This window comes from Plenodomus lingam (genome assembly GCF_022343315.1).
Source record: "Plenodomus lingam strain CAN1 chromosome Unknown contig_3, whole genome shotgun sequence".
NCBI classification, from domain to species: Eukaryota; Fungi; Ascomycota; class Dothideomycetes; order Pleosporales; family Leptosphaeriaceae; genus Plenodomus; species Plenodomus lingam.
Genome location: NW_027093944.1, coordinates 155,786 through 173,682, shown reverse-complemented (window position 1 = coordinate 173,682; position 17,897 = coordinate 155,786). Strand labels below are relative to the sequence as shown.

Sequence of the window (17,897 nt, the reverse complement as noted above, 5' to 3'; positions counted from 1 at the left end):
TACTATCTAAGTTACTCTAGCCTATCCTTATAAATATAATCTTAGTAAATACAACTCTAGGATCTAATTAAGTTAAGGAAAGAGCTATTCTAAACTAATTAATTTAATATTGTAGGTTCTATAATATAGTTATAACACTCTTTGCAATCTAATAGGATATATAATAGACGTAGACTAGTGTGCTTCTCTACACTATTTTTAAGGTAATAGTCCTAAGTATTTAAGTTAATAATCTATTAAAGTTAATTATCTATCCTAGTGTGAAGGGCTTAGGCTTATGCCTAAGCCTGGGTCTAACACAAGACAGACTGAGTCCAACACCACTACTAAGCGAACACACTAGACACCTATAAAAAGGCGTAGAGGGCTTATCTCTCCTTTAAGATACTAAATACTATTATTAACGCTTATTATATTCTCCCTTAAGGCTAGTCTATAATATTTTAGTATCTTCTTCTAAACATACTATAATAGTAATAAGAGATAGACGCGCTAGATGTTTAGAATAACTAGGTGCAACCTAATATAGTAGAAAGGCTAATACAACAGGTCTATAGATTAATAGAATAATAGGCTTAAGACTCTGCTATAATAGCTATACTACGTTAACAGAATAAGGAAATACGCAATTAGATTCTATCCTAACCCTCCTCTAAGCCCGCTAGGTTTAATAATATGCTGCCTCTGCCCTCCCCTACCTTATATTACAAACCCTTCCTAGTTAGCTTGCTATATAATAGCACTAAGGCAAACTTCTCCTCCTAGTAAATAACTATAGAGTTTAAACTGCGTGCAGACAAGGTCTTTATTAGGGATAAGGAGGCAAGATTTATATATATTTAGTCCTAGTTATTACCTATAGTCTAGCGCGCTATAGCACTATACTTTAAGGATAGTACACGCAAGCGTTAGGATATAAGTAGGTTTCTAGACTACCTAGCATTCTATTATAGTAACTATTACAGGCAGGAGCGCGCCTAAGTTACGTTAGAACACTTATATTAGGGCTAAAATTAGCCTTTTATAGAGTTCTTTATAAATTTTGTGCAGCTCCTTATATAGTTAGGAGGTTTATACTAGGATAATAAATAGAAGCTTTTATAACTTTAGTAATCTTTTAATAGTTACATGCGCTTAGTTTCCCTTAATAGGGGAGTCTTTAGGATAAACTACAACGTAGCTATAGAGGAATACAAGATAATTATAGTAGATATTAAAATAGCCTCTCTAGAACTAGGTTTTCTTTAGGCTAGTAAGTCTAAGGAACCCTAGTAGAAGTCTAACTTAGATTAGGATAGCGATATAAATATAGTAGAAGTAGCAGCCTTATTAAGTGTACCTACTAAACTGCTAATATTACGTCCTAACTAGATCCTATAGGACCTGTTTAATGCACAGAAACTAGCTAAGGTCTATACCTAGTGTAGATAGGGCGGTTATTTTGTGCGTGAATGCCTTAATACCCTATTACTATAACTAGTAGGTGTTAAGATAGTTGCAGTATTAGCAAGCGGCCCTAATTTAGGAAACTAGCCGCCCCTAACTTTAGGCTAAGTTAGGGGTATAAGGAGGACACTATAATAGAGGAATTATTAATAGTAGAGGCTATTAAGTGTCCCCTAGATATTAAGGCTAGGTTAAATAATCCTCCTTTCTTTATTCCCCTCCTCCTAGGTAGAGTAGAGAACGTGCAAGTAATAGTTAATTTAGGGTGCTAGTGTTTTAGTGCAGTTAAGGAAAAGTTAGTAAGATAGATTAGTAGGAACTTTATAGATATTCCCCTGCAACCCTTATAATATGCCTAGGGAATTACTAAGGGTACAAGAATTTTATAGTTAGTAGTATTAGACTATAATTTAGATAGTTAGTAGTCTTAGCTTTTAGCCTATATAGTACCTAGTCTCTCCTATTAACTAATACTAGGCAGACTATAGCTATATAGAGAGGGCGTTATTATAGATATTCTATAAGGCAAATTAATAATTAGGAAGGTAGGAAATATAGTAGTATAAGAGAGTAGGAGACGCCTATATCCTACCTATATCTCTATTATCTTAGGTTTAGTTATAGCAGGGTTACTAAATTAAGGACCCTAATAGGAAGATATATAGGTACAAATTTTTGCAATAAATATACTAGATATTTTACAGGTAATATATAACTTACACCTAATAAAATATCTAGGAAGTGTTAATAAGGGAAGTCCTATTAATATACACACTATCTATATTGCTAATAGCATGGTTCCCTATAAGCCTAAGCATAAAACTAGAAAGATAAAGTTGCTACTAGAACTGCAAGAGTTTAAGGACCTATTTAATAAAGAGTTAGCAAGCGGTTTGCTACCCTATTAGGGTAGTATAGATTACTATATTTAGTTAATAACTCTCCTAGATAGAACCTAGCCTAACCCCCTATAGGGTCCCCTATACCCTATATCTCGTAATTAATTGCTAGAACTAAGAACACAACTTACTAGATTAATAGACAAGGGCTAGATCTAAGTAAGCTCTTCTATAGCTAGAGCTCTAGTGTTGCTAGTAAAGAAGCTGTTAGGTAGTTAGCGCCTTTATATAGATTACTAGATACTTAATAGCATAATAATATTAGACTAATACCTACTACTACTTATTAAGGAAACTTTGCGCACACTATTTAGCGTAAATTAGTTTATAAAAGTAGATATTCGCGCTGCCTTTTATAAAGTTAGAATAGTAAAAGGTTATAAGTCCTTAATAGCTTTCTGTACCTAGTTTAGGTTATATAAATAGTTAGTATATCTATTTAGTCTTAGTAGTGCACTATCTACTTTCTAATAATATATTAATACTACGCTTATAGAGTTACTTAGATTATATATAATAGCCTACCTTAATAATATCCTAATTTATTTAGGAGGAGACTAGTTTAACTATATAGAAAAAGTAAAGCATATACTTATACTATTAAAAGAAGTAGGACTACACCTAGACTTAGAGAAGTATGCGTTCTATATTAAGGAGGTACGCTACCTAGGCTATATTATTAAGGTAGGTAAATTACTTAGACCTAACCCTAAAAAGCTTAGGGCAGTACAGGAATAGGAATCCCCTAGGAATATAAGAGAGGTGAGGAGTTTTCTAGGTTTTGCTAACTTCTACCGCGATTTTATCGCAAAGTTTTCTAAAGTAGTAGCGCCTCTAAACTAACTAACTAGGAAGGACACCCTATTCTAATAGGGAGAGAAAGAATAGAGTGCATTTAATATACTAAAAAAGGTATTTATATCTAGACTAGTACTAGCGTAATAGGACCTAGCTAAAGAAACGTTATTAGAAGCAGACTATTTAGGATACGCTCTTAGGGGTTGCTTATTATAAAAAGTTAGGGGCGTCTAGCGCCTAGTTACTTACTACTCTATAGCACTAACACTAGAGAGATAAAACTACACTATATATAATAAGGAATTACTAGCTATTATTAAGTGTCTTAAAAGTTAGTTAGTAGAGCTATAGAGTGTTTATAAGCTATTTATAATATTTATAGACTATAAAAACCTAGAGTACTTTACTAGCCTTTAAAGCTTAAGCAAGCAATAGTGCTGCTAGGTAGAGGAACCTTTAAAATACTAGTATATCCTATAGTATAGACCTAGCTATCTTGTAGGATAACCTAATACCTTAAGTAGGCAACTATAAGATTTAAACTCCTCTAAAGCAACACTATAGTTAGTAATGCGCCCTAAATTAATCTAGGTTACAGTATTAGAAGTAGAGGAGGCGTCTAAGTTACTAAAGGGCGCTAGCCTCTTTACTAACCTGTATATATAGACACTATAGGACAAAGCAGTATTAGAAGATAAGATATACTAAGTGCGTCTTAATATAGTTTAGAAAGGCGCTAGGTCTTTCCTAGTTCTAGCTAACACAAAGTAATAGATTAGGGACTGTATAATTAGCGCACACAGCACTTTGCTTTAGAGGGGCGTTATTTAGTTACTAATATAGGAACCCCTTATAACTACTATTATATAGTAAGTATATAAATTAGGTTTAGTAGGATATCTAGGAAAGAATATAATATTTTAAATACTGCGCTATAACTATTATTAGGATAGAATATTAGGAGACGTTGCGTGGTATATCTAGAACTACTATTATTATAGTGCTTATATCTCCTAGAAACGCTAATAGGGTCTGTTATAACCTATACTAGTTACGTTATAATACTAGTCCTAAATATCTATAGATTTTATAGTTAACCTACCTACAAAAGATAATAGCAAACCTTAGTTCCTATTAGTTATTACTAATAGATTATCTAAATACGTTTAGCTTAAAGTAATAGTCTCTATAGTAGCTAATTATTGTGCAAGGATCTTCTAGGATAACTAGTAGTAGTTCTAGGGCTTCCTATTCTCTATTATTACTAACTAAGGCTCTAACTAGTTAGGATCTTTCTAGATAATATTATACTAGATAATAAAGATAAACTAGTTACTATCTACTATATACCACCCTTAGATAGATAGTAGGACAGAGCGGGCAAACTAAGAAGTGTAGGCAGTGCTGCGTATAATAGTATGCTTTAAGCAGACTAACTAGCTTAACTACCTGCTAGCCTACTAACTTATACTTAATAATAGGGACTCTAGTATAACTAGTATTAGCCTAAATCTTCTTTTAAATAGGTATACTATAGATACTCTATAAAAGTAAATATTACTACTAGTAAAGCCTAAGAATCCTTATAGAGAGGCTATAGCGTTCTTATCGCACCTATAGAGGGGTGTAGAGCTAGCGTAAGCTGCTATTACGTTCTAATAGTAATAATAATAGGAAGTAATAAACTAGTCCTAATAGCTAGCTAAAAAGTTCCTAAAAGGTAATATAGTTTAGTTTACAATGCGTAATATAAAGATAAACTAACTAAGTAAAAAGTTTAACTAGCTATAGGTAAAGTATAAAGTAATAGAAGTCCCTACTCTACTTATAGTAGTATTAGACTTACTAGGGAACTTGTATAAGACTATGCATGTAGATCTGCTAGAGAGAGCTACTAATAATCTGCTACTAAGCTAGAAGCTTTAGGACTTATAACTAGGCCCTATAGTTACTCTAGAAAATAAAGACGTAATACTAGATAAATAGGAAGTAGAAGAGATCCTTTGTGTAAAGAATGCAAGAGGAAAAGGGAAGCGTTAAGTCCTAGTAAAGTAGAAGGGGTATGTTAATCTAACATGGCACCTACTAGAGGTAGTGCAGGATACTAAGGCTCTAGATAGGTTTAAGGAATAGTATAGGGATATCGCGTATAATAATAGCCTAATATGTATAAAAGCTAGGAAGCAAGTATAGAAGAAAACTAGAATAATAACTTAGACCTTTGTTATAATTAAGAAGTAGAAAGGTATTAGAGATATCTTTTATTTATCCTAATAACACTCTAAGTAAGTGCCCTACTATTAAAGTTCTATAAGGCAGCTAATAATTAGGCAGTAGTGTCTATACTATTACTATCTATAACTAACCCCCCCCTAGCTCCCTCTAAACTATTATTTATATTATTCTAACGCCTCTATATCTCTTAGTAATAGTAGTAACGCTTGCGCGCGGTATAGGTAGGGGACGACTTAGTTAACAAGTATAAGTAGTAGTAGTAGTAGTAGTAGGAGGAGGGTAGTACTTTAATAGTTTACTAACGTGTAGCACCCTAGGCCTAAAGAAAGCTAATATTAGAATATATATAAAGGGAATAAAGGAAAATTAATACTAATAATAAGAGTCTTAATACCGCAGGTAGTGCGCTTAGTAGCGCTCTTAAGCTTATTAATTTAAAGGTTAGTTTAGGCCTAGGTCTTGTTTATACGCTAGTTAATACGCTAGAAAGTAATACTAGTAGTAGCAGCAAGCTATATAATATTATTATTGCTATAACTACTATATAAAGGCGTAATAGTAGACTAAAGGGGAAATACTAAAGTACTAGTAGTAGATAGAATAATAGTACTAAGCTAATACTAATTATAGGCGCGTAAGTAGGTAGTAGGGGCAAGTAGAGTAATAGTATTATTAGTTTAAGCCCTTAATATAAGATCCTTAAAATAATAGTAGAGCTAGTAGAACTATAGCACAAACTAGTAGTAAGTGCCTTTAGTAGGTTTTCCTATAAAGGTTCTAAGGGTCCCTTTCTTTATAATATAGAGGCGATCCTCCTAGTAACTATAATAAAACTAAAGCTAGTTATAAAGGGCTTAGCAGACGTTAGGATTATTAGCAAGTATAGCCTCTAACCTAGTATAGGTCTTGTAACTACAATAATAAGACTTGCATAAATACCCTAGATATAGTTAGAACTTGCTATAAAGAAAATAAAAATTAAGGGGGACTTACTACTACCCTCCTAATAGTTACACTTACTAAAAAGATAAAGCTAGTTAATATATTAATTATAGGGAAGCAGCTTTATAAAGCTACTATTATACTCCTTATTATCTAAGTTACTAGAAATAATAAAGCTGCTAAGCAGCTATATTTAGGGAGACGCGTACTAAGCAAAAGTTAGTATAGGAAACATAGGGAGAATAGTAGAAGTACGCACCTTATTTTAGTAGGCCTAGCGCAGGGTCTAACTACCTTGTAGTAGATCCCTACTACTAGCACTAGTAGTAGTAGATAAGGATATAATAGAGGCTAAATAGGCAGGATTAACATAGAGAGGGTAGAAAGAGGGCTAATTAGTAGAGAAAATCTATTATATAACAAAGTAAGTTTAGGAAATTTATAGTAGGGTAGGATAGCTATATTAGAACTTTTATAGTAGGGTACTAAAATAAGCGCATAGACGCTACGCGCGCGTACTACTTAATATATAGGCCTATTACAAATTAGGAAGAAATATAAAGATATAATAATAAAACTAAAAAATATAGTAATAAAGCCTAATATAGATTATAGAGGATAGAGACATAACCCTAGACCCCTAGAAAGACAATTTCACGATAGTTTATAGGGAAGGTTAGGGGTATGTAAAGGGCTTAGGCTTATACCTAAGCCTAGGTCTAACACAAGATAGACTAAGTCTAACACTACTACTAAGCAAACACACTAGACACCTATAAAAAGGCGTGGAGGGCTTATCTCTCCTTTAAGATACTAAATACTATTATTAACGCTCATTGCATTCTCCCTTAAGGCTAGTCTATAACACCTAGAACTAATATATTTTAAGGCAAAATCTCCTAAGTAGAATAGAATATAGGCGTAGAGTATAGTGTTACACTATACTCTTAAATAGTTATTAGTCTTCTAAGTAATTATATATCTACACACTTAAATATCCTATTATAGAAGTCTAATAGTAATAATAAGGTTAGAGGTTTAGTTATTACAAGATAGTTATAGAAAGTTGCTATAGTATAGTTTGTCTTGTTAGAAGAGTTAGCTTATAAGCTTAGCGAGTTTCCTTAATTAGGTATAGTTTAGATAGTTATTCTAGTAGTCTTAACTATTGCGATCGCAGTTGTATACTATATCTTTAATAGTATTATTTTAAGTAGTAGGTAAGATTAGGTCTAACTTATAGCAAGATAAACTATATCTAGTACGTCTACTTATAGTAAAATAGAATATATAGATGTGTAAAGTAGAATACCTATATAGTATAAAAGAAGATAACACAAAGTCTACTTTCTATACTAATACGTTTATTATAGTAACTATAATAAATATAAAACTTTATAACTCTACTAATATATATATAGCTTACTAATATTTATATTATCTAGTATAGCAAAATAGTAAGTTCACGCTACTAAGCTATTATACTAGAAGACTAGCATAATTATATTATAGCTTATTAAAGGAACACACTATAGTTTAGATTAGACACTACTATCTATATTTATATATCTACTATCTATGTCCCTAAGTACTATATTAACGTAGAAACTATTATAGATAGTACGTAGTAGGTAATTGCTACCCCTTGCCTATAAATATCTAGTTAATAGAACAAGTTCTAGTGTTATTATTATCTTACTCTATACTAAGGTATATACTATAAGGTAAATTAAAAGTAGTATATATAACACTAGCGAAGGTGCTATAAATAAAATATTCCCTTTACTACTACTAAAGATGCCGCTATACTATAGACTACTAGACGCCCTGCTAGTTAACTATTACACCTTAATAATATATAAGGAGTACTTAATATTAATTCTTCCTATAATTCTGCTAGCAATTCTACTAGTAATAGTGTAGACCTAATAGATAACTATAATAATAACATGTAACTTATAGATAAGGATAAAGAGGTTCTATACCTAGAGGACCTTTTAGGGGATATATAATAGTAAATAGGACATATACTATATTATAAGTAAATAGAGCGTATTTAATAACTTTACACTACCTCTCTTAATATATACGCTATATTTATAGGTACTCTATATAAGAAGTTCTAAAAGATATAATAAACTTTAAAGAAATACTATAATATTAATATTAGTAATACTATCTACTAGGGGCAGCATATACTATATACCTTATTCTAGGATACTATAACTCTTCTATCTATTAATTATTATGCTAATAGGTGCGTAGCCTTTACTAGCAACCTTAACACTACTTATACGTGCCTATCCTATAGTAGAGCTTAGTATAATAAGAAAGGTAAATTAAAATATTAATAGTAATATATCCCTATACTTCTATAACTACGTATCTAGTATAATAATAGTTATTAGTTATAATAATTAAAAGTATATTAGGTAACTTTTAACCCTACTAGCAAATATACTTTACACTAAGACGTGTATAATAGGGACTAGTTTTAAGAATATAGTAGGAAAGGATACTTCTAAGACCCTAGGGATCTAGCTTTATAACTTATATTAGACGTGGTAGGTATAGTAAAGAACCCTAAGAAATAATAAAGTATTATACTAGTAGTGCTATATATCTTAAACCTTTACCTATCTATTTAGGATTAAGACTATAATATACTTATTACTACTATTATACCTAGTACTTTTAATAAAAAATTTATAGACACTTAGCTATACCTAATAGTAGAGGAATTACGCTAACTTATAGTTAGAGTTTATATATATAATATAGACACTTAGGAAGAATTTATCCTTTACGCCTACCTTATACTAATAACTAGAGATAGGCTAACTATAGTAGAGATTATAGGAATAAAATAGCCTAGTATATTAAAAAGGAGTTACTGCCTATACTTATATAAAGGAACTAAGGGGAGAACTAGTAAATACTCTTTCCTAAATAGAGATACCCTTTGCCTAGTTATATATAATAATTTAGCTACTACTATTAAAGATATATATAAATAATAGACTAATATACTAGCCTCTAGATATACTACCTTATACTAAGATACTAGTATTAACTACTACTCTATCCTATTAGACCTCCCTACTATACACTTTCCTTATAGCTTTCCTATTAATATTATGCACGTAATATCCTATAATATACGTAAAGCCTTATTCTAACTCTAGAAAGGGGATAAATTTAATAATAAGACTATACTATAGCTTATTACTAACACTAATTAGGCTTTAATTAATAAAGGTCTTTATAAGTCCTATTTCTTAGTACTAACCTAAGTTAGCACTACCTTATAAAGCACTATAATATATAAGATATAGACTTTATTTAAATAGTAGACTTTTATACTTACTTATAGAGCACTAGCTATATAGGTCTATCTTTAGAAGGAATATACTAATAACTTTCTACGCTACTATAAACTACTCTTCTATATAAGCTAGAGGGAGTTTACTATTAACTAGATTAATAAGTTAGAAATATTAGTAGAGAATTTTATTTACTAGTATAAGTTACTCTACTACTATAGTAAAGTAGACTAGTTACTATCTTACTCTATTTAGATCTATTACGTACTCTACCTTATATCTAATACTAGGGATTTTAGACTACCTATATACTATACCTAATAGTCTTTAGAGAGGCTTATTAGTTATATTAAGAAGATAGCAACTTCTCTTTCCTAGAAGTATATTAGTTTAGAGTAGAATATGCTAGTATATAAGTGTATTATCCACGCGTAATAGCTTAGGCTTAGTATAGAGTATAATATTAATAAAAATATAATTATAACTTAGTTATAAGAGCACTATCTAAAATCTAAGTCTTATAGTAGTATAGATACGCACTAGGGATATATTCTAGATAACACTTATACTATAATTATAACTATAGTGCATGCTATATAGACACGCGCCTAGGATATAGTTATATATAACTATTATATACTTCTAAATAGGTATACTATTAGGGTTTTAGGGAATTATAAAGATAGTAACTACCCCTAGAGTACTACGTTTATTATATATTACGCTGCTAGAAATAATTATAATAACTATATTTAGCTCTTCTTTAGGATAGTAATACACCTATTTTAAGATCTAGCTAATAACTCTAAATAGGCAGGAGTACTTTAATAGCAATAGATATAACCTGCTACTGCTATAGGCTAACTAGCCTAACCTTAGAGGATAATAGAAGATAATAATAGCATTAAATAGATTTAAATAATAATAATTATTAACCTTATAGGAGTAGCTATAGTTTACTATAGATATAGCGCTTAACTTTAACCTAGTAATAAGCTATATATTATTAATAAATATAGATAGTCTAAGACTAACTACCTATAGTTAAGTAAGATAATAGGTCTATATCTAGCTTTATAGTACTAGGCTCTTTATACTAACACTATTACTATATAATATACTAGCATTTATTAGGTAAGTATATTATCTATATGTTACGCTAGACTATTATTAGACGTACTAACTTATACTAATTACTACGTAGTTATACTACTTATATACCTATTTAATTTATATTATACTATAGTTTTCTAAAAATAAATAAGGTACGTAGTAGATAGCCTTACAATTACGCAGGTATAGGCTAATAATTAGGCGGTTTTAGGCCTATTAATTAGGCAGGTATAGGCTATTAATTAGGCAGGTTAGGCCTAGGGATAGGATAGGCGACAACGTACTAGTAGTTTATATAAGGATACTAAAAAAAATCTAATACTATTATTACTATACCTAATACTTATATTTTATCTTTTATAAACTATTTAATATACTCTACTAATAGGTCTATTATAAACTACTTTATTTACTCTACTAATAGGTCTATAGTAAACTATATTATATTAATACTATAAAAAAGTAAACTACTACTTTAAACCTATTTACAGGTATACACAAGGTCAGTTTACACCTATATAGTAAACCCCTAGCGTACCATTCTACAGTAAACAATTTTTTACCGTAGTGTCCTGAGAACACCAATGGCTCGGCATATCTTTGAGATTACACGTGAACTAGCAGGCATGTTCCCTACATACCTTGGAAGTCCGAACTCCCTCTTCCTACAGGGCAGACAGCCGTGTAGAAGTAAGCATTTTCCAGGTGTACAATAATGCTGCTTCCTGCCTTCAAGTATGACTGTATACTGTAAATAGGAACCCATACTGTCTTGTCTATGGCTGTCTGCAGCGTCTCCAACTCGGCGATGTCGTAGTTGTCTGATTCATCTTGACTACTGGCTATCGCACTGGCTTGCACGACCTCAGATTGGGGGTCAGTTCCCGGATAACACATGTATGTGGGGCCTGGCTATTCCCTTCGACATGTGGGGTACCAATTCTCGACGAAATGAAGCACCATGTGTGGATCGCTGCATTCATTATGTCCACAATACTGCACACTGGATAGAAGAAAACAAGCTGTACAAACGCGTTTGCACAGCGTTCACCCAACCACGCTTGGCGCTAATTTCTTCATGTCTTGTTTATCTTGGCTAGAAACCTGCCATTATCACCTTTATTTAGTGCTCCGTAGGATCATGCCGCAAAACTGCCGGCAGGTTCGAATCTCCCGACACCCTATGCGCCTTGCACATTATCTTCCATCATCTCACCGACTCTTCGTACGACTCTTTCGGGCCATTGGTGTGAACGAAGAGCGAATGTAAAAGGGGTGTTGAACTGCCGTGGGCTGATCGTAGAGGTGAGACGAATATTCGGATTAGCACTTTGAGTTTTAGAGGTGACGGGAACTTGCTCAAACTTCACCTGCTCTCTTGAGATATTCACGCATTGTAATACTCTTTTTGAGGATCGTTTTGGCCATGCTGGGACGCTGGCGCGCTGCTAGGTGTGGCTATCATGCCGGCGGCATAATGTGCATCCTTCCTTTCCTTCTACGAGATGCAGCAGGCCTTCAATTTCCGATTAGCTTCGATCTGGAAGACCAAATGATCGAATCATATCCTTCAGCTGAGGCCGAACAAGCTGATACGCTCGTGCAGACTTGACTGAGATATCGGTATCATGATAAAGAATGATCTAGCCTAGGTTTTGCTCTCCAAGGATATGCTATACTATCCATGCGAGATTGACGTAAACCCCTGACTTCGCGAGTGAGGAGGAGCATGCTGCTAAGAAAGTTCCCATTTTCCTTGTCATGCGCTCAAAACGGACTTGAGAGACGAGAAAAATAATGAGGGCTGATTCATTGACACTCGTGATAGTTGTGGTCTATGGCTGCGCACGTCTCTTTACAAAGTCTTTGAAGGATACTGTAATCACACCTATTTCAGACTGTAACTCCACAATCACTTTTGAAGCAACATCCAGGTACCCTTCCCACCAGTCGTACAGCATGTCTAGCTCCCACAAGAGGTAGATTGGCTTGTGTGCAGGGCCCGTCGACCAGGTAGCTGGTCACTAAGAAAACACCAAGGAATTTCTCGTGTCAGCAACGAGATGATTCAGACGGTATCTTTCGATGTGGCGATATCGTACCACCTGGGTGCGGTCTACACAGATCGATGCTGTGTAAGATGAGACCATGTACAACGAAGCACGACACTCAAGCCCAGTGCGACCAGTACAACCGAGAGAGATCTTTGGGGAATGAAACTCAGCTGTGTCTTCAATGATAGAAATGAGGTCAGCTCCTTGACTCTACCACTGGCGATTAGCCAGAGCGCCCAAAGTCTCGTAGCTATCTAGTAGTTGAAGTCAACTTTCAGCTTTCAAATCAACCTCATGCTAGTTCTTTATGAGCTTGATCGACAGTATGTAACATGACCTCGTGTCTGACATGCGGTAGTCAGCCCCTGACTTCAGCATTGTTTTTGAGTTCCCTCGAGGTTCTACTTTGGACTTTGTGCCTCTTCAAATCTCTTCGTACGAGACTTTGATGGCGATGAGTCTTGAAATTTCATCGTCATACGTCGCATCCAAACCGAGACTCATCATCGACCCCTTTTTTAGATCTCCCAGATCCTCTTATAACTCCACCATCCTGAATCATATTTGGGATTGAGTCCGTACTACTCTAAGTAATCCATTTAACTCACATTGGCCATCCCGGGCATGAGTGGGTATACTGACGGGGGTAAGTTGAGGAATCGCTACAGAAAAAGAAATCGACCTGGCATATCCGCAGAGCTGAATTGTGTCCAAACATGTTCAGTCATACCGATAGTCGGTAATAGGCATGCTGTACTAACGAAGAGTCAACTATCAATCTGCTTGCACCAAGTTAGTCAAATATAATCACTCGATTCTTGGCTATACCATTGCTTCACCGATATTTGCTCAATGCTCCAGATTCATGCGTCTATCACAGCCTACTTGTACAGGATACATGATATTTGGCTTCTTATGACTGTCTTTCATCCTTCGGGCATAATCAGGATTGTTTTCATATGCGGGGTTATTATTGCAGATTTATCGTCTTCGGGTAAGGGAGTTCGTTGCTGACTGACTCTTTTTGAGAATAAATAGTCAATTTGGAGTAGTACAACTGACAATGATCAAGAGATAGTAGTAACTTGTCCGAGTATACGATTTCTTGTAATTGTACAATAGCAAAATTGCAACCAAAGACACCGCCTCTGGTGAACAGGAGAGAAAGAAAAGTACAAAAAAGGGAAAAACAAAGAATAATTCAAGCCAGATAACCCCACCCTGGATGTACCCCTTGCATGCAAAGTCCAAATCCATCTTCTGCGCCCCGTAACTCAAATCACAAGGCATTCTTATAACTGCACGACATAAACTTCGGCTTCTCTGCGAAACTCCCCATCGTCCTCTCCTTCCCACAAGTCGACATAGAATCCAAAAATATATCCCTCGGTGCACTATTCCAGATGCTTTGTCCTGGTGTACAAGCCCTATCAGTACATGTTAGCCTCTATTCCTATTTCCAATCAACACCTACATCCCCCTCCAACGCACACACAACAGACAAAAAACAAGAGAAAAGGAACGAAACTCACTTCCAAAAAGTACACTGACAATTCGCAACCCACACACTCTTCCAATCCCCCTTAATTTCCATGCACATCGCCTGGTCAAAGTCGACAGTCGACCGCTCGAAATACACACGCCCGCAAAACTTTTGTTTCTCGCAAATGGGGGCGTTACCGCCTGCCGGAGGGGCGGGCGGGGGCTTGGTGTCAATCATGAGTTGAGGGGCTGCGAGGGTGGTGACTGTGAGGAAAAGGAGGATGGCGAGAATTGTTTTGGTGTGGAATATGCCGGCCATGTGAGGATTCAGCATCAAATCGATTTATTTCTGCGACAAACTTTGAGAAAATATGGTAATGTGACTATAAGTTTGCGACGTTGTCGTGGGACGTAATTCACCATGAGGTGAGCAAGAAGGTAAATATTCAAGGTTGTTGACAAAGGAGAGTTACTCACACCACAATGCATAATGCACACCACACACGCAACACCACTTCCCTACACCCTCGCGTAAAGAAACTCCAAACAATCAAACAATCACACACTCAGATCAGCGCGCAAAGAAAGCCTCAAACATGTAGATATAAACCCCAACCCCCTTACCACGCACAAAAAAAATCTCCATCTTCTTTATCTCTATCTGGCAACACAAGAAAATAAGCCATCATCTTCAAAGAACCTAGCCTTGCCGTAATCCACATAACCGACCCTCCTGTTCGTGTTGTTTCATATGCTGCAGGCATGAAAGGCGGGAGAGAAAAGCAAACATCCACATTTACATTGTGAGCGGCCATGAAAGGCGGGATACAAAAGCAACAAAATTTAACATTCAACGTTGACATTGTGCAAGGGGGGAAAAGGGGCTTTGATTACATACGGTTTGCCACAATCGTTATTTCTCGCTGCTTTTGTTTTCTTGAGTTTCTTTGGTTGTGATGGGACGAGGTAGGATGTAGTGTTATGTGTGCCATTATTTTTCCATTCTGAAATAAAGTACAGGAACAGAATGTGAAGGCGTGAATATTGATGCTGAATCTCACATATATAGCCATCTTCACAACCGGTAGGTAGTCACCATAAGTAAAGTAAAGTCAGTTCACCATGCCAACAAAGAAAAGGAATACCGGTACCCCACACCCACTAGCACCCCTCGATTCCCTATTCCCTGACTTCAAAAACCATAAAGCGCAAGCCTGAAACGGCCAAGAGACAGTTCTTTTAGTCGGCTAGATAAGGGAGTGAAATCACTTCAGTAGTTGGTGAGGATAAAAGATGTTAGAATACGGATTTGGTTAAACCTGGCGATGTTAATGGGATCTGAGTATGCCACTTGTTGTACTAATTAGCGTTATGACGAAATTATATTATTATCGCGACGGGGCGTGTTTGGAGCGAGCAGGTGTTTGACGTTACACCGGACTTCAAAATTCAAGGGCTTGACGAGGGGTGGATGCGCAGATGAATTGGTGTTGGGTGAAATATTCCTGGTGTCCATCTCGATTCGAGGTTCATGGGGTACGTGGAAGCTGCTGACATAAAACTCTTTGTTATCTCGTTGAGCACGGCGGTACGCAGGGTGAACTAGTTCAAAGCCGTTTCGAAGCCATGGTTAATATTGCCATAGCCAGAAAGGCTATCCAGGGGTTTCTCGTCTCCGCGATATAATACAGTCGACGCGTTACCATGCCAGTCATTCGTTCATAATGTACAAAATAATAAGCATACATAGACACCCTGCGGTCTTTTCCATTTCAAACTACATCGCATCTGCCCCCTCACTGTGCCAGATCCCTCTGCCTCTGCCTCTCGAGGTTGAACTTGGCCCGGGCCGCCGCACCCTCTGCCAAATACCTCTCGCGAGCCTCCTTCCTCTCCTGTTCTTTTCTCTCCTTCTCCGCTTGCCTCGCCCGCTCCGCCTCTTCCTCTGCGATCCTCTGCTTCTCCTCCAACGCCTCAAGAATACTGCTTGCTTCGTTCTGTACTTCGATATCGTACTCGTCTTTGCTGAGCAGGCTGACCTTGCCTCTTGCGTCGTTGTGGTTAACAACCTGGTGCTCAATGCTGTCTGGCCATTGGCCCTTGGCGTAGAGGGCGTCTTGCAGGTCGGCCCAAGCGACTTGGACACCAGAAAGTGTGTAGACTGGGGAGCGCGTTTTCGAGGTGAAGTATCTGGGGAGGATGGATAGACGGACAGGGTCTTGGTCGGGTTCGAGCTGTTTCTTTGCTTCAAAGGCCTGTTCGAGGGCATTGATATCGGCATTCAATTTGACCAGGAACTCGCGGTCAACTGCCGTGTCTTGGATCGTGTCTGTAGGATCAGGGTTCTCGATGGCCCTTTCCAATTCTTCTGCTTGGGATCGCATTTGCTCCAATTTCATCTCTGCACCTTCTACGTTCGCAGGTTCGGCGCGGGCTGTGAGAGTAGCATGTGTATCGTGGAGTTGTTCGGCTTTCCGTACAGCGAATCTGACTCTACGGAGGCGGGTCTCTAGACTCTCTTTGGTGGTCTTGAGACTTTTTTGGTCGGCTTCGTTCTGATGGTGCCTCATGCGGAGTTTGACGTTCATTGAGCGGATCTGACCTTCTAGCAACTTGATATTGTCCGTTATCTTCTCCTTTCGCTTGGCTGCAGTGGCCATTTGGTCGATTTCTTGCCAACGCTTCTCCAAAAATTCTTTTGCTTGCCGGTCCAGCTCTTCACGCTCCTGCTTTGTCTTGATTCCATATGCCTCTTGCGAGCGTAAAATCTCAGCTAGATCGGCACTGAAGTTTGCTCGCTGGTCCATGATCTTCCTGATGCGCGATTTGACTTGCAATCGCTTGTACTCGGGGTTCGTCTTGTCCCAATTGAACTCGTGAAGCTTACGGAACTCGCGCAGCCGACGGAAGGCGCTGTGGCCTTGATGGGCATTGGGAAAGGTGACCACACAGTGTGGCTGCCATTCGTCGGGCCGCAGCACAGGCGGTTTCGAGTGCTTGCCAATGAAGGGGAGTTGTTCGAGATGATGATCCTGAGCCTCTGTTAGTATTGGGGCGTGGCAACTCAATTGGTCATGCATCGTTTGCGTGACATACATCCAGCAATTCCTGTAACGAGTAGAGGATTTGATTTGTCCTGGTGCTGCGGAACACATAGATGATCTCCCCGTGCTTGGCTTTTTTCTTCGGGTCTACGACATCCCGCAAGGTGAATGGCTTCCACGGCTCCGGTACATCGACGCCAGTAGGCTGACGCTTCGCCTTGGCATTCACAACCGTCTGCAGCTTGAGAGGAGTTGGTTGCGACTGTCGCTCAACATACTTGGTCACCTTGGAGTCAATTTCGGCGCGGTCTTTGATGAAGTTGAATCTGACAGGCTTGAGGGGATTTCTGTACCGCAGGCGGGCGAGGGTACGAGGCATGGCGGCCGGGGAGAAGTGCAGGGAGAAGGGGGAGGGGGAGGGGGTGAGGGAAAGGGAGAGGGAGGGGGTGCCACACACTGCAAATGGCTGGAGTGGTGATGGAGATGCAAAAGATGTTCGGAAAGGCACGACGCACGGACCATGGCGGAGCAACAGCACCTCCGCTGGCTGCAATACGGTCG

The 17,897-nt window shown here is 37.0% G+C and overlaps 2 protein-coding genes across 2 annotated transcripts; both read right to left on the bottom strand.

The window, feature by feature from the left end:
• Positions 1-11,389: 11,389 nt before the first annotated feature.
• On the bottom strand, positions 11,390-11,653 carry IAQ61_007469 (uncharacterized protein; the record flags this gene model as incomplete). The annotated part of the gene is made up of 1 exon (XM_003842351.1): positions 11,390-11,653. The coding sequence occupies one exon, from the start codon at positions 11,651-11,653 to the stop codon at positions 11,390-11,392; it is 264 nt and encodes an 87-aa protein (XP_003842399.1).
• Positions 11,654-15,477: 3,824 nt separating this feature from the next.
• IAQ61_007468 (mitochondrial 54S ribosomal protein mL67) lies at positions 15,478-17,767 on the bottom strand. Its single transcript, XM_003842353.2, has 2 exons — positions 17,389-17,767; positions 15,478-17,324 (listed from the first exon to the last, which is right to left on the bottom strand). Exons 1-2 carry the CDS (start codon positions 17,713-17,715, stop codon positions 16,089-16,091), a joined length of 1,563 nt encoding a protein of 520 aa, XP_003842401.1. The 5' UTR covers positions 17,716-17,767; the 3' UTR covers positions 15,478-16,088.
• Between the last annotated feature and the right edge of the window lie 130 nt (positions 17,768-17,897).